Source organism: Trachypithecus francoisi, unplaced genomic scaffold, assembly GCF_009764315.1.
Source record: "Trachypithecus francoisi isolate TF-2019V2 unplaced genomic scaffold, Tfra_2.0 Lachesis_group11, whole genome shotgun sequence".
NCBI classification, from domain to species: Eukaryota; Metazoa; Chordata; class Mammalia; order Primates; family Cercopithecidae; genus Trachypithecus; species Trachypithecus francoisi.
Window position 1 is genome coordinate 26,827,339 of NW_022681456.1, and position 25,628 is coordinate 26,852,966.

Below are 25,628 nucleotides of genomic sequence, written 5' to 3' on the forward strand. Positions count from 1 at the left end.
TTCTCACATCTCTCAAGGTTAACAAGTTACATTTTACAGGGCTTTTCTCTTTATATTTATCCCTCTTAATTCTGTGACACTAATTAAATATTGCTTTGTTTGGTGAAGGAAACAAGTTTAGAGAGGTTTTCTCCATTTTTGTTTAAGCTTTAGACATGGCAGGGCACCAAGCCTTGCAGAGTTCCATACGCAACTCCCTGGGCTTTGTAACCCTCCGGTGTTCCCAGTGCCTGATTTGTTTAAACATATAATACTGGTGAAGCAGGAATAAAGGTGTAAGATGTTTTCCAAAAGTATTTCCAAGTATTTAGAACCAACTTTCAAGAAGGAAATCTTACCCATGGCTTGTTTCCCCATGGCACACTGATAAGTGTTTCTCGGTGACTGGTTATGGTGAGGGTATGGGATCAGTCCAGCACACACGCCGAGAAGAGTGAAGGGTTCAATCTCCAAGTGGGTGGTGTCTCTAACAAGTTAAGTAAAAATCACATATCTTAAGCATCAAGTACAAAAATAAATTTCTCTTAAAGGGTATAAAAATATCTTCAGGGGATTTACATGTCAATAAAATTTGAGGCTAGTAAAACTGGTAAAATAAAAACACACTTAAATACAATAAAACGTAAGAACTTGTAATTAACACATAAATTACTATAGTCAACATATAGAAATACATTGACAATATCCACATGGATGAGTAGCCTCCTTTTCCTCATTCTTCTAACATATATCAATGAGCACATTGTATCACCATTTAAAAGTGGAATATATATCCTTTAAGAATAGTTACTAGCTGGGCACAGTGGCTCACGCCTGTAATTCCAGCACTTTGAGAGGCCGAGGCAGGTAGATCATGAGGTCAAGAGATCGAGACCATCCTGGCCAACATGGTAAAACCCTGTCTCTACTAAAAATACAAATTAGCTGGGTGTGGTAGCGCAAACCCGTAGCCCCAGCTACTTGGGAGGCTGAGGCAGGAGAATTGCTTGAACCCGGGAGGCGGAGGTTGCAGTGAGCCGAGATCATGCCACTGCACTCCAGCCTGGTGAGACAGCGAGACTCCGTCTCAAAAAAAAAAAAAAAGAGTAGTTACTATAGGCCGGGTGTAGTGGCTCAAGCCTATAATCCCAGCAGTTTGGGAGGCCTAGGCAGGTGGATCACTTGAGGTCAGGAGGTCAAGACCAGCCTGGCCAATACAGTGAAACCCTGTCCCTACTTAAAAAACACAAAAAATCAGCCACGCATGGTGGTGGGCACCTGTAATCCCAGATACTCTGGAGGCTGAGGCAGGAGAATTGCTTGAACCCAGGAGATGGAGGTTGCAGTGAGCCAAGATCTTGCCATTGCATTCCAGCCTGGGCAACAGAGCAAGACTCTGTCTCAAAAAAAAAAAAGAATAGTTACTATAGACCTACAGGGACCAATACCATAGCCACTAGACACTAGATAACTGTGGCTACTGAGCACTTGAAATGCCAGGCTAGTGTGACTGAAAAACTGATTTTTTTTATTTTACTTAATTTTAATTACTTTAAAATTTAAAACTCAAATTGAAATTTAACTCAGTTCAGTTACACAAAACCTTTTATCTTGGAACAACTCACATTTATGAATCTTTTAAAAGTATAAATGTTATGAAATGAGATCTAGTATTTCTGATAAAAAACTGGCATCCAAATTGAAATGTGCTGTAAGTGCACACCAGATTTTGAGGACTTATAGTAGGAAAAAAAGTGTAAAGTAGCTCATTAGTTTTATATTGTTGACATGATAATATTTTGGATATACTCACAAATAAAACTAGTATTTAAAATAATTTTACCAGTTTCTTTTTACCTTTTTAATGTGGCTATTAGAAAGTCTGAGGTTGTATAGGTGGCTTGCATTTTATTTTACTGGACAGCTCTGCTATGGGTTGTATTGGACACAAAGTAAGATTTTACCCCGTAGATGTCAGAATCTTGGTTACTTTCATAATATATTTCTGCAGAAAATTCAGTTTTTTGGCCAAATGATGAAGCAACTCAGTTGCGTTAATAGGAAAGAGTACTCACATTAATTATAGGTATTTGTGGAAAGTACCAGATGTGTTATCCAGGATCTGTGATCTCTATGGACCTACTATTTTTCCCTCAAGCGTTTGTGAAGTGTAACCTTAAAAATGTCAGTGGTTTACAGCACCTGTGGACCGAAGTGATGTCCAAGAAACCAGATCCCAACCCATCAATGGAATGTACCTAGTAAAAGATCTCCCATTTATCCAGTTTTTCATCTATTTTTTTTTCCCAAAACACATGTATTAAATTATGTCCCTAGTTTGGTGAGAGAAGGTACCTTCCATGTAGTTCTTGATGAGTACTGTTTTCACCTTACGACTTAGCAGAACCCCAATCCTCTCAGACAAGCAGGAAGGGAAAAGACTTCCTTTGTCAAGCAGGAAGGGAAAAGACTCTAGGTTTTGTTTTTCTTTTTTTTTTTTTTTTTTTTTTGAGACGGAGTCTTGCTGTGTCGCCCAGGCTGGAGTGCGGTGGCGCGATCTCGGCTCACTGCAAGCTCCGCCTCCCGGGTTCCCGCCATTCTTCTGCCTCAGCCTCTGAGTAGCTGGGACTACAGGCGCCCGCCACCGCGCCCGGCTAGTTTTTTGTATTTTTAGTAGAGACGGGGTTTCACCGTGTTAGCCAGGAGGGTCTCGATCTCCTGACCTCGTGATCCGCCCGCCTCGGCCTCCCAAAGTGCTGGGATTACAGGCTTGAGCCACCGCGCCCGGCTGTTTTGCTTTTTTCTTTAAAGAACATCAGCTTACAGCTACAGTTTATAGTCTAGAAGAAAACAGATTTTCTTTTAAATATACTGCTTTGTTTAAATATTGGCCAAGTTGACATTCTCCATCTAAGTAGAAACTACTTTTTCAGATGTTAAGATTGGATTGAGTTGAAAAATGAAAAGAAACATCTGAAGTTTTTTTCTTTTATGGTGACAACATGCATAAACTCATATAGTATCTAATAATTACTGGACGTCCAAACACTCTAGATTCTGATTTTACAAAAAAGAAAATCATTCTCTTGAAAAGCATCAGTTTAGAAACTGAACAGGAATTGGGAGATTTCTTTTTTTTTTTTCTGAGATGAAATTTCGCTCTTGTTGCCCAGGCTGGACTGCAATGGTGCGATCTCGGCTCACTGCAACCTCTGCCTCCCGGGTTCAAGCAATTCTTCCACCTCAGCCTCCCGAGTAGCTGGGATTACAGACATGCACCACCACATCCGGCTAATTTTGTATTTTTAGTAGAGATGGGGTTTCTCCTGACCAGTTGGTCAGGCTGGTCTCAAACTCCCAACCTCAGGTGATCCACCTGCCTTGGCCTCCCACAGTGTTGGGATTACAGGCATGAGCCACTGCACTCAGCCAAGATTTCTTATTCACTGTATATAAAGCACTTATATTTAGTTAGAAGAAAACTAAGTAACCTGTTGTTTATAACAGTAGAACAATTGGAAACTATCTAAATATTCAACAGTAGGAAACTAGTTAATAAACTAAATATGTGTAGGTAGATAATGTAATAACAAACGGCAATTTAAAAAATATATATTTATATGTATACAGTCACACACCACATAACATTTTGGTCTACAACAGACTGCATAAACGATGGTGGTTCCAAAAGATTATAATACTGCATTTTTACTATACCCTTTCTTTGTTTAGATATGTTTTGATACACAAATACTTACCATTGTGTTACAACTGCCTACAATGTTCAGTAGAGTAATATGCTGTACAGGTTTGTAGTCTAGAAGCAACAGGCTTTAGCATATAGTCTATGTGTGTAGTAGGTGATGTGGGTGACAGACACCATCTAGGTTTGTTTAAGTACACTATTATATTCACAAAATGAAATCACCTGACAACAAACTTCTCAGAATGCATCCCCGTCATTAAGTGACATATGACTGTATATACAAATATATATGTATATAAATATATATACTAATATGGAAAATGTCCAGAGTATACTGGTTAAGTTTCAAAATCAAGGCACTGGAAATGTTTTCACTGTTTTATACACACACATTGTGTGGAATCATGTGTGTATGTTTGTACTCAGAAAAAAAAAATCTAGAATAACACATAAGAAATTATTAACACTGGTGACTTCTGGAGGGTAGAGTCTGGTGGGATGGGAAAGGAAGGGGATTCATTCTTTGTGCTTCATGCATTTCTACATTTTAAAAAACGTTAAGAATGAATTAAAACAAAAACTTCTAGATTTTTAAAATGAAATTAATTTGATGTATAGAATAGCTTGGTAATTGGGTAATGCTGAGACTTATATTCATTTACATCAATGAAAAACCAGAAGAAAATCCCTGCTTTCATGAAGCTTCTAGTGAGAGGAGATAGACAATACATAGATACATCAGTAAAATACCAATTGTAGTCTATGGTAATAGGCACAAGAAGGAAAAAAAAAGTAGTAAAGAGGAGTGGATAGAGATAAGAGTTTCTATTTTCAATAGAGTGGTCAGAAAAGTCTCACGAGAAGGAGACACCTGAGTGAAGACCTGGAGGAGGTGAAGCAGTGAGCCATATAGGTATGTGAGAGAGTGCTCCAGGCAGAGGAAGCAGCCAGTGCAAAGGTGCTAAGGCAGAGGCATGCCTGGAGTATTCGGAGAAGAGGCCAGTGTGGTTGAAACAGGGAGCGGGGAGAGGTAGAAATGGGAGTGGGCAGATTGTGCAGGAACTGGAAGGCCTCTGTAAGGACTTCTGAGGGAGATGGAAAGCCCCTGAGGGATTTGAGAAGAGAACGGACATGCCCCCTCTGCTCTATTAGGAAAAGACTGTATGGGAACAGGTGTCAAAATAGGAGGCTTTTGCAAAAATCCAGGTAAGAAATAGAAATGGCCTGGACTAGGTGATGGATTGAGGTAGTGAAAAACAGTTCAGATTCCAGATGTCCTGGACTAGGTGATGGATTGAGGTAGTGAAAAACAGTTCAGATTCCAGATGTATTTGGAAGGCTCACATGATGAGCTAGGGATTGATGTCGATACAGAGAAAAAGGGTCAGGATGGAAATAGAGGGTTTTGTTGGCTTGAGTAATACAAGGATGGAACTGTCACTTATGGGGCTGCTATAAAATAGTTCTATTTTATACTCAGGATATGTATCTATATCTATATATTTTTTGAGTCAGGGTCCCATTCTGTTGCCCAAGCTGGAATGCAGTGTTGTTCCAAGTATAGCTCACTGAAGCCTCAAAGTGGACTCAAGTGATCCTTCCACCTCAGCCTCCCAAGAGCTGGGATCATAGGTGCACACCACAACACTCAACTAACTTTTTTTTATTTTTAGTGGAGATGAGGTCTCACTGTGTTGGCCAGGCTGATCTCCAACTCCTGAGCTCAAGCAATCCTCCTGCCTTAGCCTCCCAAAGTGCTGGGATTATAGGTGTGACCCACCACACCTGGCCCTCAGTCCATTTTGAAATGAGGGGTACAAAATAGTACTTTGAGAGATTCACATCTTTAAGGAAGAAAAATTCTGACTAAAAAGCACTATTTACAAAGTGCAAAATATATATATATTTGCAATATATATAACAAGCAGCAGGGTCTTGCTCTGTCACCCAGGCTGGAGTGCAGTGGCATGAACATGGCTCACAGAGCCTCCACCTCCTGGACTCATGCAATCCTCCAGCCTCAGCCCCTTGAGTTACTGGGACTACAGGCCTGCACCACCACATCTGGTTAATTTTTAAGGGTTTTGTAGAGACGGGGTCTTGCCATGTTACCCAGGCTTGTAAATTATAATCTTTTAAAAAGTAATATATTTCATTTGGTAGCAGAAAACAGAAAAGTTTTTCTTTTTCCTGTTTTAAGACACAGGTTCTCAGCCAGGCTGGAGTGCAGTGGCACGATCATAACTCACTGTAACCCATAACTCCTGGGCTCAAGTGATCCTTCCACTCAGCCTCCCGAGTAGCTAGGACTACAGGTGTATGCCACTGCGTCTGGTTAATTTTTTATTTTTATTTTATTTTTTCAGACATAGGGTCTTGCTATGTTGTCCAGGCTGGTCTCAAACTCTTGGCCTTAGGCGATTCTCCTGCCTCAGCCTCCCAAAGCACTGGGATTATAGGGGTGAGCTGCTACACTGGTCAGAAAAGTACTTATTCTTGATTGAAGACATAAATAGTTATCAGGTGGTAGTATTAAACTCTCTAGCAATATATCTGCAAGAATTCCAATTTCAGGTAAATGGCACATCAGTCACATGCATCAGACAGCAGGTTATATAGATGTTCTTTAATGTACTCCAAATGGAACACAGATGCTTCTAAAAATATTGTTCAAGAAGAAATATTGTGAACATACTATCAATTCAAGTGTATACTACACATAAACTTAAGAGATAGTTTTTGAACAGACTATGTAGAGAATTCCTGTACTGACAAGAATTCAGATGTCCATAGACAAAATCATCTCTAAAAGAGGTAAGTATATTTTTATACAGCTTAATTCATTAGTTCAATTTTGGCAGTAATCAAGTATTAAAATCAGAGAAGCAACTCCCTTTAAAAAATATACATTAAGGCTGGACATGGTGGCTCACGCTTGTAATCCCAACTACTCAGGACACTGAAGTGGGAGGATTGCTTGAGATCAGGAGTTTTAAGCTTCACTGAGCTATGTTGTGCCACTATACTCCTTCTGGGTGACAGAGCAAGACCCTGTCTCAAAAAACAAAACAAAACAAAAAAACCAACCATATATATATAATATGTGTGTGTGTATATATATATTTATCTATCTATGTATATGGATATATCTTTCTATGTATGTATGCGTGTGTGTGTGTGTATATATAAACTGTCACACGAATAGGAAGGATAATGAAATATGAAGACGACTTGTTAGCTGCTTTGTAATACTCTTCACTGGGATAAATGATGGGTTATACTATGCTATAAAATTGTATATTTCTATATGGTACACACAGAAATATACAATATACATATATACCATGAAATACTATGCAGCCATAAAAAGGAACGAGAGCATGTCCTTTGCAGTTACGTGGATGAAGCTGGAAGCCATCCTCAGCAAACTAACACAGGAACAGAAAACCAAACACCGCATGTTCTCACTCATAGGTGGAAGCCGAACAACGAGAACACAGGGACACAGGGAGGGGAACAACACACAGCGGGGGGCCTGTTAGGGGGTTGGGGGAGGGAGAGCATCAAGATAAATAGCTAATGCATGCTGGGCTTAAAACCTAGGTGATAGGTTGATAGGTACAGCAAACCACCACGGCCCACATTTACCTACATAACAAACCTGCATGTTCAAAAAAAAAAAAAAAAAAAGATTGTATATTTCTAACAGTTCCTCTTAAAAGAAGTTAGTTTCTATAGTCAGAACAGGTTTTAATTACAGTTGCTATGGATTCTACTTACTTATTAATTGTGTGTTCGTACAGTGCAATGTTACAATCATTTTCTTCATTCACATCTAAATATTCAACCAGACTCTCATGTAAGAAATCTTCAAAATTCCTGGGAAAATATTGGTGAAAGAGACATCATTAAAAAGCATTTTTCTGCAGTATTTTATATAACAACAGGAGATACTGGCTTTCATTTAGGCCCAAAGCACCTTTCTCTCCCAGAGGATATCATTACATTGAGATACCTGAAACATGTTATTCTTGGCTCACACAGTAACCACAAATTGCTGAAATAAAAACAGCAAAGTGTCTGTCTGTAACTCTTGTCAACCTAGTCCCCACTTCTTAAAAAAAAATTCTGACCTTAGAAACCTCATGATGAGACCCACAGTGTCTACACTGACGATGTAAGTCCTTTTCTTACCAGAAACACTTGTGTACTAACTGACTTCAAGACTATGTAAGCCTCATGATCTAAATTGATGAATATTTTACAATGTCCAAGCAAGTTCACATGGAGCAAAATAGGTTTTTAACAGGCTGGTAATTTGATGGAAAGAAATTAAAACACTAAAATGAAAATACACTTTTCTTAAACCATGTATGTGGGTATTAAGGAGATTGGTAAGTTTTACTTTTGGCTACTTACCTGTACCCTTGGGCCAGCTCTTCCATATGTTTATTTGTGACTGCTGGCTTCTGTTTCTTGACAATTATGTAGGGTCTAGAACGGAAACAGCAAAACCAAATTAATAGCAGTTCCAGGGAAAAATTACACAGGCAAGTTAAGTTTACCAAAGTGAGATGAAGAAAGATATAAATACGACCAAACCTATTCCTGGATTGCTGAGTACACCAGGTATTTTTTGTATGCAAGAGCATGGTGTAGGGGCCTATGTTCTCTCTCACATATACACACATACACACCCAAGCCCATGTGCACATGTAAGTATGTGTACACATATTCATGCACACACACAGTGCTTCCTGCAAGTATCTTAGGAAACATTTGGTTTTGAACGAAAAGGCAACACAAAAATGATACTCAAAGTCTGAAAAGGAAACAAAACCTTTAATGTCATATTTTTAAAAACGGTGTAATGTATCAATCTAAAAACATCCCCTGATTTCACACTGGAAATATTTTGCATACTACTCACGGAGTTAACAGTCAAAGAAGCACTGTCACCTAGGGTAATAAGTGGCATTGCATTACGAGGTTCTGATGAATATCCAGATGTTTAGAGTAGTTTGATTTAGTCTAAACATCACTGAGCTAGGTTAGCAAGATACTTAAAGCTACAAGTGATCAAAGAGAGTGGCTGAAAGTTGGCAGAGAATAAAGCTTTCTTACTTTGTGGTTTTCAGCAACGTAATGGGTGGAAGGTGGAGAAGGCATTCTGGCAGATTAACCTGTAACTGTCAGTGGGGACTTGCCTCGGAGGGCTTTGCCACCATGAGGAAACCCCGACACAAAGGATGGCATGCGGCACTGAAACGTCAAGGGCTGTTGCTATTTGGATAAGCAGCTCTTACAGAGAGGAGCAAGTAACCACCAGACACTTGGACGTGCTACCCTAAAGTCCAAATAACTATTTGAGGACTAATGAGCACTTTTAAACAGTTAAGAACAGGAGCTGCACAATTACAAAAGCGGAACACAAGTTGTTGAAAAATGAACTGGGTGAGCTTTTCATGGAAATCCACAGTACCTCAAAATTCTGGCTCCTTCTTGGTAGGGAAGCAGAGCCCACTAATGCCTCATTTGAGCGCTGCAGTGGATTCAGGTTAAGCCTCAGATGAGACGACAGAAACCGGCGGAGGAGAGGGAGGGGATCACATTTAGCTGCCTCAGTTATCCTTACGTTAACTCAACACATTCTACTATTTTTTCCTGCTAGATCTGTCATGCCATTATAAAGTTGCTTCTATAAAAGAGTTTTCTTTTCGAATATGTATTATGTTGGACGTAATGAAATCCTAAAAAAGAGTAGCCTAGAAATTGTCACTGTTATTCCTGCTCTTAACTGGACCATGCTATTAATAGTCATAAATAAGCACCTAATGTGTGCCTGGCACTATACAGAGCACTTACCACACCTTATATCAACTACTTCTCAAGACAATCTTAGGCAGGCATTATTGTTTCCATTTTATAGCCAGTGAAACCAAGTCTCTCACTTTCTCAGTGAGAGACTGAAGTAGTACACTCAGAGTCACACAAGTCAGTAAGTGGGAAGTTAGGATTCAAACACAGGTATATCATCAGCTAACCATTCTTTGGTTGCAAAGAAGAGAAACCAATTCTGGCTAATTTAAGCAAAAATGAAGTCTACTGGAGGCATTAAGAATTTACCAGTGCTGGGTGCGATGGATCACACCTGTAATCCCAGCACTTTGGGAAGCTGACGTTGGTGGATCACTTGAGGCCAGGAGTTCGAGACCAGCCTGGCCAACACAGTGAAACCCCATCTCTACTAATAACACAAAAAATTAGCCAGAGGCGGTGGTGTGTGCCTGTAATCCCAGCTACTCGGGGGGGCAGGGGTGGGAGGGGAGCTGAGGCATAAGAATTGCTTGAACCTGGGAGGCGGAGGTTGCAGTGAGACAATATTGTACCACTGCACTCCAGCCTGGGTGACAAACTGAGACTCTGTCTCAAAAAAAAAATAAAAAAGAGTTAATGGAAGGATAAGAATCAGCGAAAAAACTGAAATGCTCAGCCTCAGAAAGAAAAGGAACTAGAGCAATTCCAAGGATCCAGAAAATGAGGTGTAACCGACAGTCTCTTGCATGCAGCACTGGGAGAATGAATCAGGTCCAAGCACTTCCCTCCCTTGATTTATTTTACCTGGGATTCAAATTCTCTGATGAGGGGGTATGACTGGCCTCATTTGGGTCATATGCCCAACCCCTGGCTGAAGAGAAGAGGGCACTGGACTGACCATCCCAAGAAGCCTGCCAATGGGGAGGGGCAGTCCTCAAAGGAAAATGAGGTAGTATCATATGAAGGAGGAATGGATGCTGGACAGTCACTCTCCCAGCTCTGACAGACTTCCAGCTACTGCTAGCTCACTGCCTCGTGCTTCAACTCTACCCGAGGTATACACAGAATAACTACGGTAATGCTAGAAAAGGCTTGTGAAACAAAGCAATGTCCTCAGCTGATGTCTCTGCATATCCCCTCAAACCAGACACTATGTCACATTCATCTTTGTACCTCCAGCTCCTAGATAGTACCTGTGCATAATAGGCCCTTAATAAATACTTACTGAATGAATAAAAGGAACCTACTTTTCCATTGGATCTAGTGTTATTTTATTTCTTCATGTCTCCAGGTTTTCATTCTTGCCTTGTTTCAGCCTTTCTCCTCCCCACCTACCTCCAAGTTAACACAATCCTACTCATCCTTTAAAGCTCAGTTTGTAGCAACAGACTATAGTGGGCAAAATCATGCATCAAACGAATCCTAAGGACTTTCAAATAAAAAACAGACTCCACCACTCTTTAGTTTTCAATAAGTTACTCAGCCTCACTGAACCTCAGTTTCCTCATTTGTTAAACGACAAGAATAATCCAACCTCATAGGGTTGAATGGAGTTAAAGCCTTACACATATAGTGCCTCCATTAAAATGACAAATAGTGGCTAGCATTAACTACTAGCACAGATGATTGTTATTAGTCATTTTTTCTGCCTTTCCTGGCAGACTGAGCTCTCTGAGGGCAGACTCTGTCTCCCATATTAATTTGCATCCTCAGTACCTAATATGCATATTCATAAAGTGTTTGCTCATGGAATTAAATTTATCTTCACAATGAAAGAGGTTAAAACAGTTTCATAAATAAAAAACAGTCTATTTCTTTCAAGAATAAATATAAAGAGATTCTTAAAAACTCTTTTTAGTGGCCGGGCGCGGTGGCTCAAGCCTGTAATCCCAGCACTTTGGGAGGCCGAGACGGGCGGATCACGAGGTCAGGAGATCGAGACCATCCTGGCTAACACGGTGAAACCCCGTCTCTACTAAAAAATACAAAAAACTAGCCGGGCGACGTGGCGGCGCCTGTAGTCCCAGCTACCCGGGAGGCTGAGACAGGAGAATGGCGTGAACCCGGGAGGCGGAGCTTGCAGTGAGCTGAGATCCGGCCACAGCACTCCAGCCTGGGTGACAGAGCGAGACTCCATCTCAAAAAAAAAAAAAAAAAAAAAAAAAAAAAAAAAAAAAAAAAAAACTCTTTTTAGTAACATATACCTGCATAGCCTTCCTCCATCAGAAGAAATATAGACACATCGATCTGTAAGATTTGTTGAGATGGAAACAAATTCATTGATATATCCTGCTCTTCTCATGAGTCGAAATGTATTCACCAGCTTTTTGTGGTCGCGAATGACACCCAAGATGTTACCTAGGCAAAAAGAAAGAATGGATAAGACAGAAATAAAAAATAAACCCAACCTGATTTAATAAATCCAACCAATAAAAATAGTAAGCAGCACTAAGCAGTTATTTGAAAACACTGTTATTAACACCTGCAGCCAGTCCACAAGGTTGCAGGAAAGCAACAAAGGAAGAATGGTTAAGGGCCAGTCCTTCCAGATGCTGGCTGAGGAATACTGGAAAAGTCAGCTTCATTTTCCTCATCTTTCAGCACAGTGCTGGGGCATGAACTTGGGTCCAAACCACTTGGGTTTGAACATTGGCTCCATCACTTCCACAGGGTGATAGTAAAGATTAAACGAGCTGATCATTTAAAGTACTGAGAATTCTGCTTAGCACCTACTAACTGCTACTATTAAACTGCTTCTTGTTGTAATCATCATCTGTGAAATGGGGGAAAATGAACTTTGCTTCCCAAGGTTAGTGGGAGGATTCAAATAGGCACCAGGTAAAGTGCGGAGTAAAAGCTCACTCAGTGTTAGCCTCTGGGATACAATGAATGAGGTAGTCAGTTAACAGCCCTGCTGAGGCTCTGACCCCTTCCTCACCAGCCCATATAAAAAAGAGTTAATGCCTCCTAGAATGAGCAGAAGAGGGAGAGGAAGAGAGGACAGACAAGTGACAAGGGATAAGCTCATGGAGCATACTAGTGAGAGGACAGGCACACACAGCAATAAATCAAAAGCAGAAAGGAAGAGAGCACACTTCCTGCTGAGTCTCTGGAAGACTTTGAAGGAGGTAGGAAGAGGTATATGAAAGAAGTAACTGGAGTGTGAGCCAGAGGAGAGGGATCCTCTTACCACAGGCTGCTGACATACTGATTATTAGATGGCTAGACAAAGTCAATTCATTATAAGAGCTGATCTGATAATTTTTGCAGAATGACTCCAATATTTAACTTGTACTTAAAGATACCATGTTGAACCTTATTCCACTATGGATATGTCAGCAACTGCAAAAGGGCAGACAGCAGCCACTTTCTGCAATGTTACCCTTTAGCTCTGATGGCTATATCCTCTCAGAACCTTGGATAACCCAGCCAACAAAGTAACTATTTCTGTTATCACTGTATTTTCTACCTTTAAGTGAAGGTCAACCTGGGCCCAGAATTAAAGTCTATCTGTGCTTTAAATACCAGGATAATAATGGATTCCCTCCCCCTCTTCACAGACTATCTAGGGCCAAGATGTCTCCGTAATATACCCACCATTAAGAAAGACAAGAAACACATTTGGGTAAGAGAGCTCTTCCCCACATAATAAATTCACATCTTCTACTCCCAAGTTACTGGCTAATTTAACAATGGGTCCATCTTCCATATCAGTTGTGATGTGTGTCATAAGGGCCAAGTTTTTAACCAAACCACATGCCTAAAAAACAAAAGACAGTCATTTCTAAGAATGAACATTAGTGATACAAAGTACAGTTTGCATCTGAAAATAGCTCACTACTTTGCTGGCGGCAGTGCAAAGCAGTACAACTTTGTAGGGGATACTGTGGTGATTCACACAAATGTCTTTAAAATATATATATATCCCTTAACCCAGAGGAATTTATCTTCATAACAAGCAAGGATATAAAATAGATTTAGCTACAGAAATGCCCAGCATGGTACTCTTTGTAATTGTAAATGTTGACAGCATCATAAATGCCCAACAAAATTGACTACATTAACAATTACTCCCAGACAACGGAACATTACAGTCATTATGATGACACTGTATAAAATAAGTAAAGGAAAACATTAATAAATGCAGCTACATAAAAATATAAAATTTCTGGCCTGAAATGAGAGACTGTATAAAATAACTGGCCAGTACCCTTAAGTTTCTTGGTCATTAAAGGTAAATAAAGACTGAAAAATTCTTTCAGATTAAAAGAGACAAGGAGGCATGACAACTAAAAATAATGTGTGATTCTGGAACGGAAAAAAGACAACAGTGGGACAACTGGCAAAATTTGAATAAGATCCATAGATTATAGTAGTGTTCAATGTCATGAGGTTGATAACAGTGCTATGGTTACATAAGATGTTCACGGTTGGGAATCTAGATGAAAGATTGTGGAAAATCTTTGTACCAGTTTCATCACTTTTTTGTACATCTAAAATTACTTCAAAATGAAAAGAAAATAAATCTTTTTAAATATCTATGCAACCCAGAACAGTTCTAAAACAACAATACCAACAAGGACAGAATATAGTAAATAGAAAAAAAATACTTAAGACAGGTGACTTGTAAGATTGTATCTTCAAGTCTTAAAACCATCTGCTGCAGTAAGGTACAAAATAGTTACTTTTTTTTTTTTAAGTTAGCTGAAGCAATCTCTGGGAAATGAAATGTTTCAAAGTTGTATAAATTATACAAAATTTGACAAACTGGATAATTTTAGTGTCAATTTCCATATGGTTTAAGATAAATTAGATAAATAGTTTCTAAAAATCACAGCTCTATACAGACTCCTATTTTCATCTTTTCCAAATAATGATAAATTCCTACACTTTGGAACCTACACCTTTTACTTGTCATAATTATTAATTCAGCATATATTCATGGGGCCTCTACTCTAACTAAGGCTCTATGTTAGGAGCTTGAGATACAACGGTGAACCTTCCTTCCTCCAGAATTTTACAATTTAGAAGGAATAGAATCAAGTGAAACTCACAATGTTAACACAAGGGAGAAAGGACCCTGACACAGGGAGTAGTGGGTGCCACAGAAGTAAAACAATGTAAACTTCCTGGCTTGGTGTTTAGGCAATTGCTTGTGTTTCCAATATAAGTGAGTTAGAATCCGTATTAGGTCATGGACTGTATACTCCTAATTGGCTGTGACTGAGCCTAACTAAGGTCAATAAGGAGCTGCTCAAAAAGAGCCCCTCATGAGCATGAGAGGGGATAGGTCTTTCAATCTGCCTTCACAGTCTTATCCCCTCTGTGCATGGTTTGATTTTGGGATAAACTAAAATAAGCAAGAGAAACATGGACTGTATTACTTTCAGCTAACACACAGAATCAAATGCTTCTGCAGGTCCTAGTTTTGGAATCATACGAAAGTAGTCTCCCAAGCATGTCAATATTTCTTTGCCAGATAAATGACAGACAAAAGAAAGGATATGGCCTGGAGATGGGAACAGAAGGACTCCTCAGATTCCTTACCTCTCCTTCAGGAGTGTCCGAAGGACAAAGCATTCCCCACTGAGATGGCTGGAGGGAGCGAGGACCACTCACTTTTCTTGTTTTTTCAAACTGGGAAGAGATTCTTGTCATCATGCCCAGTGCGGATATATATGACAAGCGAGACAGCACTTGGGTTACACCCTGGCGGTCCATTTTAAATCTCTTTAGAGACCAATTTCCCTGTAGGGAGATGAAAGACGTAAGACGATTCCTAACCCAATCCTATGTTGTCTGATACTGCGCAGTCACTCCAAGAAGTTCATGACAAGATCTTCATGCTTACGAAATTAGAACCATGACACATATTCAGAAATCAAAGTGTCACAATTAAAATGAAAATTTAGTCAAGTCACTTGCTGGGGTTTTCTAGGAAGATAATGAACATTACTGTATCTAGCAACCATCTCAGAATTGTTCGATGCATAAACTTACCACACCAGAGCCATCACCTTCTCAGGAACTAATTCTATAATGAAGAGCCAGTTCAACCACAGATTTCCACGGGAAGTCATAAGCTAACTGATAAAACACCATCAATTTCTATACACATTTAAGGGAAAACTAGTTTGAAGCTCAAAGAGATCATTTCATGTTGGAATGTGCTATTTGGATGTTTTCCAAAGTTAGTCTTAAGAAAAGGAAAATGCAGCAACAGAAAAATAACTCAGGTATCATTTACTTAGGATAATGAACAAACTGAAGGCTTCTTAGTTAAGTTTTAAGGAATCTAAAAATAGTATATATATTCATATTAAGAAACATATATTCTCTGTGGCCACTGTGTCATTATTAAAATAGATTCATATCAACTAAATCTTGAACATTAAATTTACTTTATCTTCTTATGCATTAAATATGTTGTATTATTTTGTAGTTGTATTAATTGTACACATTAAAAATATTCTCAAGAATAATTTAAAGATTAAGATTAGAAATTTTTGAAATTTAAATTCATGGTAACATTAATTAACAGTAGAAAACAGTATTCATCCAAAAAGCAAAGCAGGCCGGGCATGGTGGCTCACACCCACAATTCCAGCACTTTGGGAGGCCGAGGTGGGTGGATCACTTGAGGTCAGGAGTTTGAGACCAGCCTGCCAACAGGCAAAACCTCATCTCTACTAAGAATACAAAAACTAGCTGGGTGTGGTGCTGCACATCTGTATTTCCAGCTACTTGGGAGGCTGAGGTGGGAGGATCACTTGAGCCCAAAAGGCAGGGGCTGCAGGGAGCTGAGATCACACCACTGTACTCCAGCCTGTGAGTAAGATGCTGTCTCAAAAAAAAAAAAAAAGCAAAGCAGACAGTAAGATGTGAACAAAATTGTTGACTCAAGTTTTCTAATTCTAAAGAGAAAAACTGCACCTGCCATGGTTCTTCATTCCTCCTCAGAGGACCCAATAAAAGCTAGGAATGTTCTCTTGAGAAAAATGCACATAGAAACAAGAATAAAAATTTTACATTCATTTTTGGACTCTTATGGATCCCAGGTTAAAAACCCTTGTAGCAGAAAAACTGCTAGGGTTTCAGGAAAAGATTAGGTGATCTGTTTGCATTAAAATGTGCAACTTTGGGGGAGCTCCCTCACAAAGTACAGTTTGCTCACTATTATAGTGAAGATCAATCACTTTGGAACCTTGAGTTTCTGAAACGTGGGAAAGAGCTAAACTCTAAGAAACCCTATTAAAAGGCAAAGAAACAGAGCAACTATATATATCCCACAAATTAACCTCTCATATTATCACTTATTTCATTAACTCCTTTTATCCTTGGAGGCAGAATGAATCTAGTAAACTGACTCATGCCCACAGAGTAAGAGTAAATAAGGTAAATAAGTATTCAGCACACAGCTAAAATAAGGCAGCAGCTGTTGGCAAGTAGCAAGTAGATGGGAGTGAAGCCAAGATGTTCAGCAAGAGAATTTGTTCTTGTATTCTGTAGGAGTATTACAAAAGGGAGAGAAGAGAAACAGACAAGAGGGCTAAAAAGGCTCCTTTGAGAAAAATGTATTTGGTAAAAGCATTCTGCTAATAGCAACACTAAGAATTTTAAAGGTTGATCTTTTTCTGTTGTCTAGAGTGGGGCACACCTGTAACTAGGCCTGCTACTGATTTTTGTAATAAGCAGTTCTGTCAGGGAGGTAAAGCAGTTTCCTCTAGGGGTAAAAGAAGTACTCAAAATAGCTCTTTTGACCTGAAAATCATGGGCGGGGAAGCAAGGAAAAGTGATTCTAACAGAAGCGTGTTCAAGCACTCTTTGGAGGATTCTCTTCAAATACTCAGGGATCCACCTCAGACAAGTTTGGGCCACTAGAGTTTATGTGCCTAAATAGGGACAAAGGCCTGGTTCACCTCAAATTAAGATGTAGCTGTCACTGTATGGGCCACTCACATAGACCCACTATAAAGTTCTAAAGTCAAGTATTGAAGCAAGTCTGCACTCCTTCATCATTAAGGGAATCAACATGGTAGAGTATACTACGCTTTGTTGGGGCAAAATCTCATCCATAAAACTAATTTTATGTCTGGCATGCAAAACATGAACCAGACTTCATCAGATAGACCTATAGTTGTTACGCTTTAAGAAAGGAAGCAAAAACCCATCTGATAACCTTTTCTGAATAGCCCGAGACCCTGACTACACAGCTGCTGCCGAGAACTGAATTCATCCAGCACAGAACTCATCGCTTATGTGAGGAACACCTGACAGGTCTTCAAAGAATATAAACCTCCTGTGAAATGAAACATTTTGTATTATTTTGGACAAAAGGTTGATAATTAATAAACCTGCCTGAAATGTGTCAATTTTACTACAGAAGAAAATGGGGGAAAGTATTCTTTAAAAGAATGGTTATTAACAGTTAAATGAAGATTTTTCCTCTGTGTAAGAGTATCTATTTTCTTATTGCCTCATGTAACAGGAACTATAATTCGGCAGGAAAGTTATAGTAATAAACACTTCAGACTTCCTTTCAAAGTAGAAATTTGTGCTTTGTAAACATTTCTTCCTATATTTCACCTGGATTCTCAAAGTACTTTAAGTTTTTCTTCTACCAAATAGATTTACAACTAAATTACAAGACCCTAAAAGAGTGACTGAAGACTTACGGTAGAAATAGCATTCACCATGCCATTGGTGATCTGGTCTTGGCGCATGTGTTTGACAACATCAAACTGGGCTGCTCTTTGCTTAGGAATCACCTGGTCGGCAATCTTTTTCATTTCAGAATTAAATTTTTTGAACAAGTCTTCAAAAAGAAGAGATAAAAGCTAAAAAAAAAAAAAAAAAGTATATGGTGATTTTTCAAAAAGCACTGCTAGATTATTTTAATAAACTTTAGGTCTTAAGATTTTTAAAAAATAAGATGGAGGAACTGCTTAAAACAAAAAAATTGGTATTTTCAAATTCAGTTTGACAGATATGTACATAATTTTCTATGTGCTTAACACTGTGCTAGGCGTTTAAATGAGAGCAAAGATGATGACATACTCACTGCATTCAAAGACACTTCCTTTAGACCAGTCACTTCTAGACTTTCAGATTTCATTGACCAATGACCTAATTTTTAATTTTACAGATAAAGTTATGCATTAAAACCAAAAAGGATGTGGAGGGAGAAGAATTACTATTAAAAACTCTGAAGATGCCCAAGATGTTTCCTGTATCATTGGTAAAGGTGTAAATTGGTACAATCACTTAGGAAACAGTTTGCCATTATCTACCCATCCCTATGCCCAAAGTTCCTCTCCTAGGTATACCTGCTATAGAAGTGGTTCTCAAACTTTAGCATGTACAGTAATCACTCTGAGGGATTGTTAAAACACAAATTGCAGCTGGGTACAGTGGCTCACACCTGTAATCCCATCACTTTGGGAGGCTGAGGTGAGTTGATCACGAGGTCAGGAGTTCAAGACCAGCCTGGCCAAGATGGTGAAACCCTGTCTCTACTAAAAATACAAAAATTAGCCAGGCATGGTGGTGGGCGCCTATAATCCCAGCTATTTGGGAAGCTGAGGCAGAGAACCGCTTGAACCCAGGAGGCAGAGGATGCAGTGAGCCAAGATTGTGCCACTGCACTCCAGCCTGGGGGACAGAGTGAGACTCCATCTAAAAAAAAAAAAGGCTGGGCACAGTGGCTCACGCCTGTAATCCCAGCACTTTGGGAGGCTGAGGCGGGCGGATCACGAGGTCAGGAGACCGAGACCACGGTGAAATCCCATCTCTACTAAAAATACAAAAAATTAGCCAGATGCGGTGGCAGGCGCCTGTAGTCCCAGCTACTCAGGAAGCTGAGGCAGGAGAATGGCGTGAACCCGGGAAGCAGAGGTTGCAGTGAGCTGAGATTGCGCCAGTGCACTCCAGCCTGGGCAACAGAGCGAGACTCCACCTCAAAAAAAAAAAAAAAAAAAAAACCACACATACACACAAATTGCAGGCCCTACCCTTACAGTTTCCAACTCAGTAGGTCTAAGGTAGTGCCCACGAATATGAATGTCTAATCAGCTCCCAGAAGATGCCAGTGCTGCTGGCAGGAGGGCACTCAAGATACTTATACTAGCTATCTGTAGCAGCTAAAATCTGGAAACCATACAGATAATATGTAGACAAACTGGTATACTCATATAATGAAACACTGTAAAACAATGAAAATGAACAAAAAATCACTAACCACAAAATCATGGCTGAGTATTAAAAACAAATATTCAGCAAAAGAAACCAGACATAAAACAATATATATATGGCACGATTCCATTTATATAAGGTTCAAAACCCAGCACAACTACATTATATTGTTTAGGAAGGTACAATTAGGTGGTTACACTTTAAAGAAAAGTTAGGATGCAAATAGTGTAATAGAAGAATCAGCTAAAATTTTAAGGACTTCTTAAAGGCCAAATGTGGACTGCCACACAAGTTCAGAGTTCTTCTGAAGCCCAGGCACAAGAAGTGTCCACATCCACTCATGAGTTCCTTTCTGTGGAGTGCTCATGAAAGGCTGCAGTGAGGCAGAAGACCTGAGAAAGACCCCTTTGTTAGAACACAGGCAATAAAACCCTACCTACCTACTTCCCTGGGCTTTCTTGCATAGGAAGCAACACCTAAGTCCCTGGGAAGAGGGCAGGACACCCTCCTGCCTAGCAAAGTCCCAGGAGGCAAAAATAACCTCCTGTCAGAGAGGGATAGAAGCAAAAGCTATCTGTCCCTAATCACCCCTGCTCTCCCAACAAGCTCTGCACCTACAGTAACTAGCAACAACAGTCTCCCCCTGGAAGAGGTCCAGTAAACCCTCCAATTTCAGGAAAAGGTGCAATGCCAGAAGGAAGAGAAGGGAGAAGCATCTTTCCCTAGGGGAGGAGCAGGAAACCTGGTTGGGCAAAGATCCTGCACTAATGCACAGCAGGGGCCAGATACTGCAGGGAAGGGGCAGGAAACTGAAAGCTTTCCTTTAGAAAATGGGGGAAAAAGAGATTGCCCATTCTCATCACTCCTGTTCAACATTGTATTGGAGGTGCCATTCAGTTCATAGGACAAAATAAAGAAATAAAAGACATAAATATTGGAAAAGAAGCAATAAAACTGTCTTTACTTGCAGATAATATGTTCATCCACATAGAAAATCCAAAAGAATCTAAGAAAAAGCCTTAATAAAAATAGTAGATGTGTTTAGCAAGTTTGCAAGATACAAGGCCAATAAACACAAAGCAACTAAAAATTACTGAAAGAAATTAAAGAAAACTTCAACAGGTGAGATGATATGTTTGGAAAGCTAAATATTATTTAGATATCAGTTCTCCCCAAACTGACCTACAAATTCAAATGCAATCTCAATGAAAAAGCTTGCAGGCTTTTATTTATTTATTTGTGAAAATGGAGAAGCTAATTCTAAAACTTAAGTAAAAATGTTAAAATTCCTAAGTTTATAATAATACTCAGAAGAAAAAAAAACCTTCACTATTCACTTCTGAAGGAAATTAGAGAACTAAATTATTATTCTGCAAACAGGCTTAAAAAAAATGTAGCAAGCATTTACCCCGCCTTTCCCACATAAATTATGTTTCAGGGTAACGAAGGGGATGACAATGAAAGTACTCTTTATTAAAAAATTCCAGCTAATAAATGGACCAGGATGAAAATGTTAGAGTATCATTATTTTGCATGCCCTAATGAGATAATGAATAAAGGAAATGATCATCATCAGATGCTAAATAAAACTATCAGGAGAAAAGTTGATGGGGAGCTTAATGGATGAATCAGGGACCCAAACACCTAAACCCAATGATCAATTTCAATGGCACAAAAAATGGATAAAACAGACATACAGGATAGGATATACCCCCACCATCCATGAAGTGTTCTAGTCCCAAACCAAACCAAACCAAAACCGGAATACCATTTATCCTCTAGATTTAACTCCTGGTTTATAAGAAATTTAGGAGGGAGAGGAATATATATATATATATATATATATATGTTAAAAGACATCATGAGGGCTGGGCATGGTAGCTCACGCCTGTAATCCCAGCACTCTGGGAGGCCAAGGCGGGCGGATCATGAGGTCAGGAGTTTGAGACCAGCCTCACCAACATGGTGAAACCCCATCTCTACTAAAAATACAAAAATTAGCCGGGTGTGGTGGCGGGTGCCTATAATCCCAGTTACTCAGGAGGCCGAGGTAGGAGAATTACCTGAACCCGGGAGGCGGAGGTTGCAATGAGCACCACTGCACTCCAGCCTGGGTGACAGAGTAAGACTCTGTCTCAAAAAAAAAAAAAAGAAAACACCATAAAGATCCGTGATAGTTATTTTTAGGTGTCAACTTGACTGGGTTAAGGAATGCCCAGAAGGTTGGTAAAGCATTATTTCTGGGTGTGTCTCTGGGGGTGTTTCTGGAAGAGATTGGCATTTCAATCAGTGGGGCTGAGTAAGGACGATCTGCCCTCAACCAATGTGAGTAGGCATCATCCAAACTTTTGAGGACATAGAACAAAAAATCAGAAGAAAGGCAAATTTACTGTCTCTTCTGGAGCTGAGACACCCATCTTCTCCTGGCCTTGGACATCAGAACTCTAGGTTCTCAGTCGTTCAGCCTCAGTCTGAGAGTAAACACCATCACCTCCCTGGTTCTCAGGCCCTTGGACTTTGACTAAACTATACCACTAGCTTCTCCGGTTCTCCAGATTGCAGACAGCACATTGTGGGACTGTCTCCATAATCACAAGTGCCAATTCCCATAATAAATTCTTTCCTATCTTATCTATCCATCTATCTAACAAATTTTAACGTGTGAAAACGTATGAAAAATTTTAAGATGTGAAAAATTTTAGTCATGTCTTTTAGAGACATATTTTTAAGTATTTACAGAATGTTATTTGACAGCTGAGATAATGAAATGATTTGATGGCTACAATTTGTTTAAACACAATTTGGAGAATAAGGGGCAGGGAAAGAGTTGAGAAGGGTGTAGATGAAACAAGATTGCCTTCCACTGATAACAGTTGAAGGTCTGTGATGGATATATGGGAGTTAATTTTACTATTCTATTTTTGTGTATTTTGGAAAATGTTATTAATATTTTTATTTAAAATGTTAACCAAAAACCCTTTAAAAACTTAGAAATAAATCTGAAAGAGGTGCAAGACCTTCATGAATAAAATTATAAATCTTTATTGAAAAACACCAAAGAAAACCAAAATAATGAAAGGAAAATATTTATGGATAAAAAGTCTACATATTTTAAGATTATGAATCTTCTCCATACTGATCTATAGTTCCAATGCAACACCAATTAGAATCCCTAGAAGATTTATTTTGATGAAAATTGACAAAATAACTCTAAAATTTATATGGAAAAGCTAAGACCCTGAAATAGCCAAGACACTCCTAAAAACGTAAAGGTACTAATACATACATAGACAACCTGACCAATGGATAGACCAAAGAGTCCAGAAAAGATCTGCACATATAATAAACTTGTTATATGATAGAGATGCATTTTGGATCAGTGAGGAAATGGAAGACTATACAATAAATGGAGCTGGGACAACCAGTTATCCATCTGGAAAACAAATGAAATTGGATTCCTTACTTCATTACAGATGAACAAAAGAACAAATACTAAACACACAAGTTTAAAAAATAAAGAGCACTGTATTAGTCTGTTCTTGCCTTGCTTATATAAAGAAACAACTGAGACTGCGTACTTTATAAAGAAAAGAGGTTTAATTGATTCATGGTTCAGCAGGCTGTATAGGAAGCATGATGCTGGCCATCTGCTCAGTTTCTGCAGAGGCCTCAGGAAACTTACAATTATGGCAGAAGGCAAAGGGGAAGCAAGCATGTCTCATATGGTCAGAGCAGGAAGAAGAGGGAGAAGGGGGCAATGCTACACATTTTTAAGCAACCAGATCTCATGAGAATTCTATCAAGAGAATGGCACTAGAAGGATGGTGCTAAACCATTAAAAACCACCCCCATGATCCAATCACCTCCCACCGGGCCCCACCTCCAGCATCGGGGATTGCATGTCAACATGAGATTTGGGTGGGGACACAGATTCAAACCATATCAAGCACTATTAAAAGGAAGATAAGTTGACAAATGACGACAACTAAAAGCACAAATTAGTAGCACTTTAAAATACTATAAAGTTGGCCGGGTGCTGTGGCTCATGCCTGTAATCCTAGCACTTTGGGAGGCTGAGACGGGTGGATCACTTGAGGTCAGGAGTTCGAGACCAGCCTGGCCAACATGGCAAAACCCCATCTCTACTAAAAATATAAAAATTAGCTGGGTGTGGTGGTGCACGCCTGTAATCCCAGCTACCTGGGAGGCTGAGGCAGGAGGATTGCTCAAACCCAGGAGGTGGAGGTTGCGGTGAGCAGAGATCATGCCACTGCACTCCAGCCTGGGTAACAGAGCCAGACTCTGTCTCCAAAAAAAAAAAAAAAAGTGTGCATATATATATATATATATATATACACACATAAAGTTATTTAAAAAAGAATGTAGACTGGAAGAGGATATCTGCAACACATATAACAAAAAATTAGGATGCAAAATACACAAAAATCTCCTTGAAATCAATAACAAAAATGGGAACAACCCAAAAGACATTTCAAAGAAAACAGGAATAATCAATAAGTACACGAAAAGGCGCTCAACCTCATTAGTAATGTAGAAAATGCAAATTAAAACCACAAGGAGAAGCCACTTTGCACCTATTAGACAAAAACTTAGAAGTTTTTGGTACTAAGTCATGGGACGGAGATCATCAGAAATTCATATACAATGTAATGTAGAAATATTTGGGAAACTAGTTTGACATTCTCCAGTTCAGATAAAAATTTAACTTGACTCTGACTCCATGACTAGGTAATCCTCCTTAGAGAAACTCTTGCATATGGAAACCAGGAGATATAAATAAGAACGCCAGTGCTGCTGAGTTTTTTTTTTTTAATGTCAAATGGTGAGAAACAATACTAAGTCCTTGATCAGTAGAATGAATAAAGTGGTATTCATCATACTGTATCACATCTTGACACAATGGAAAACAAATGAAAATGAACACAGTGACATGCAACAATATAGATACATCTTAATGTTGAAAGAAGAAAAAAATTGCAGAGAAATTATATGGTAGGGATCTATTTCTATAAAGCTCAAAAGTAAGCAAAGCTTATACTGTAATAAATAATTTTAAAACTTTAAAATTAAAAATGTAAATAATATAATAAACCAAGAAATAAAAAAATGAAAAGTTCAGGACAGTAGGGGAAAGTGAAGAACGGAGTAGGGGGTACATAGGTAAATGAAATGGTATTGGTAATAGTCTAGTTGTTAAGTAGTGGTCTTGAGGGTGTTCATTTTATTTGTACCCTTCATAACATATAATTGTAACATTTTCATTTTTATGTTAAAAATTACCTATAAATGCTATTAAACCACAGTGATATTTTAAAACAGTAAGATTATGGAAGCCAAATCAATGGGATGGAACAGTGACTCATGAAAACAGACTAGGTGGCTCTGTTTCCCGAATTGGTAGAGTAGGTCCTATCAGATGGATTCATCTGCAGATAATAATTACAAATTCTGGACAAAACATTTAAAAACTTTTTGAAGGCACTAGGGAGTGTCGAAAAGCAGGACACTGAGAGTGAGTGGCACTGGGCATATGTTTCATTTTTAAGGCTTTTCACCTAAGGGTAGGCCACATTAATAAAAACAGTCCAAGCCACATTGGGAAGCTGAAACTCAGAGAAAGACCAGCAGTCTTACTGCATTGGAGAAACAGAAGAAAAAGATCTGAACTACTGGATTTGAGTAGCTGGAAGGTGAAGGGGAATTCCATAAAGGAGAGAACGCAAGGAAGAAAACTCCAAATTATATATATAAAGTTTGCCCAAATCTCTGGCTGATCCCTGAACTAAACATAGAGCGGTATGGCCCATGCCCACCCCTCCCCTGCGCCCCACTGCCCCACATCTGGGTTGGGGACAATTTGACCAATAGAATAAACATAAGTGATGTTGTGACTTTCAGTCTAGGTCATTAAGGT

At 39.1% G+C, this 25,628-nt stretch overlaps 1 protein-coding gene across 3 annotated transcripts in view; it reads right to left on the reverse strand.

Moving 5' to 3' along the window:
* Nucleotides 1-25,628, reverse strand: part of POLR3B (RNA polymerase III subunit B) — a 144,666-nt gene that overhangs the window by 57,381 nt on the left and 61,657 nt on the right. For 2 of the 3 annotated variants that reach the window (XM_033220786.1, XM_033220788.1), the window contains exons 13-19: nt 18,178-18,339; nt 15,050-15,250; nt 13,100-13,262; nt 11,707-11,860; nt 8,105-8,179; nt 7,466-7,564; nt 339-466 (exon numbers count right to left, since the gene is read on the reverse strand). In XM_033220786.1, the coding sequence (XP_033076677.1) occupies nt 339-466; nt 7,466-7,564; nt 8,105-8,179; nt 11,707-11,860; nt 13,100-13,262; nt 15,050-15,250; nt 18,178-18,339 (982 nt within the window). The remainder of the gene's footprint in view (nt 1-338; nt 467-7,465; nt 7,565-8,104; nt 8,180-11,706; nt 11,861-13,099; nt 13,263-15,049; nt 15,251-18,177; nt 18,340-25,628) is intronic. The other variant, XM_033220787.1, reaches the window with a different exon arrangement.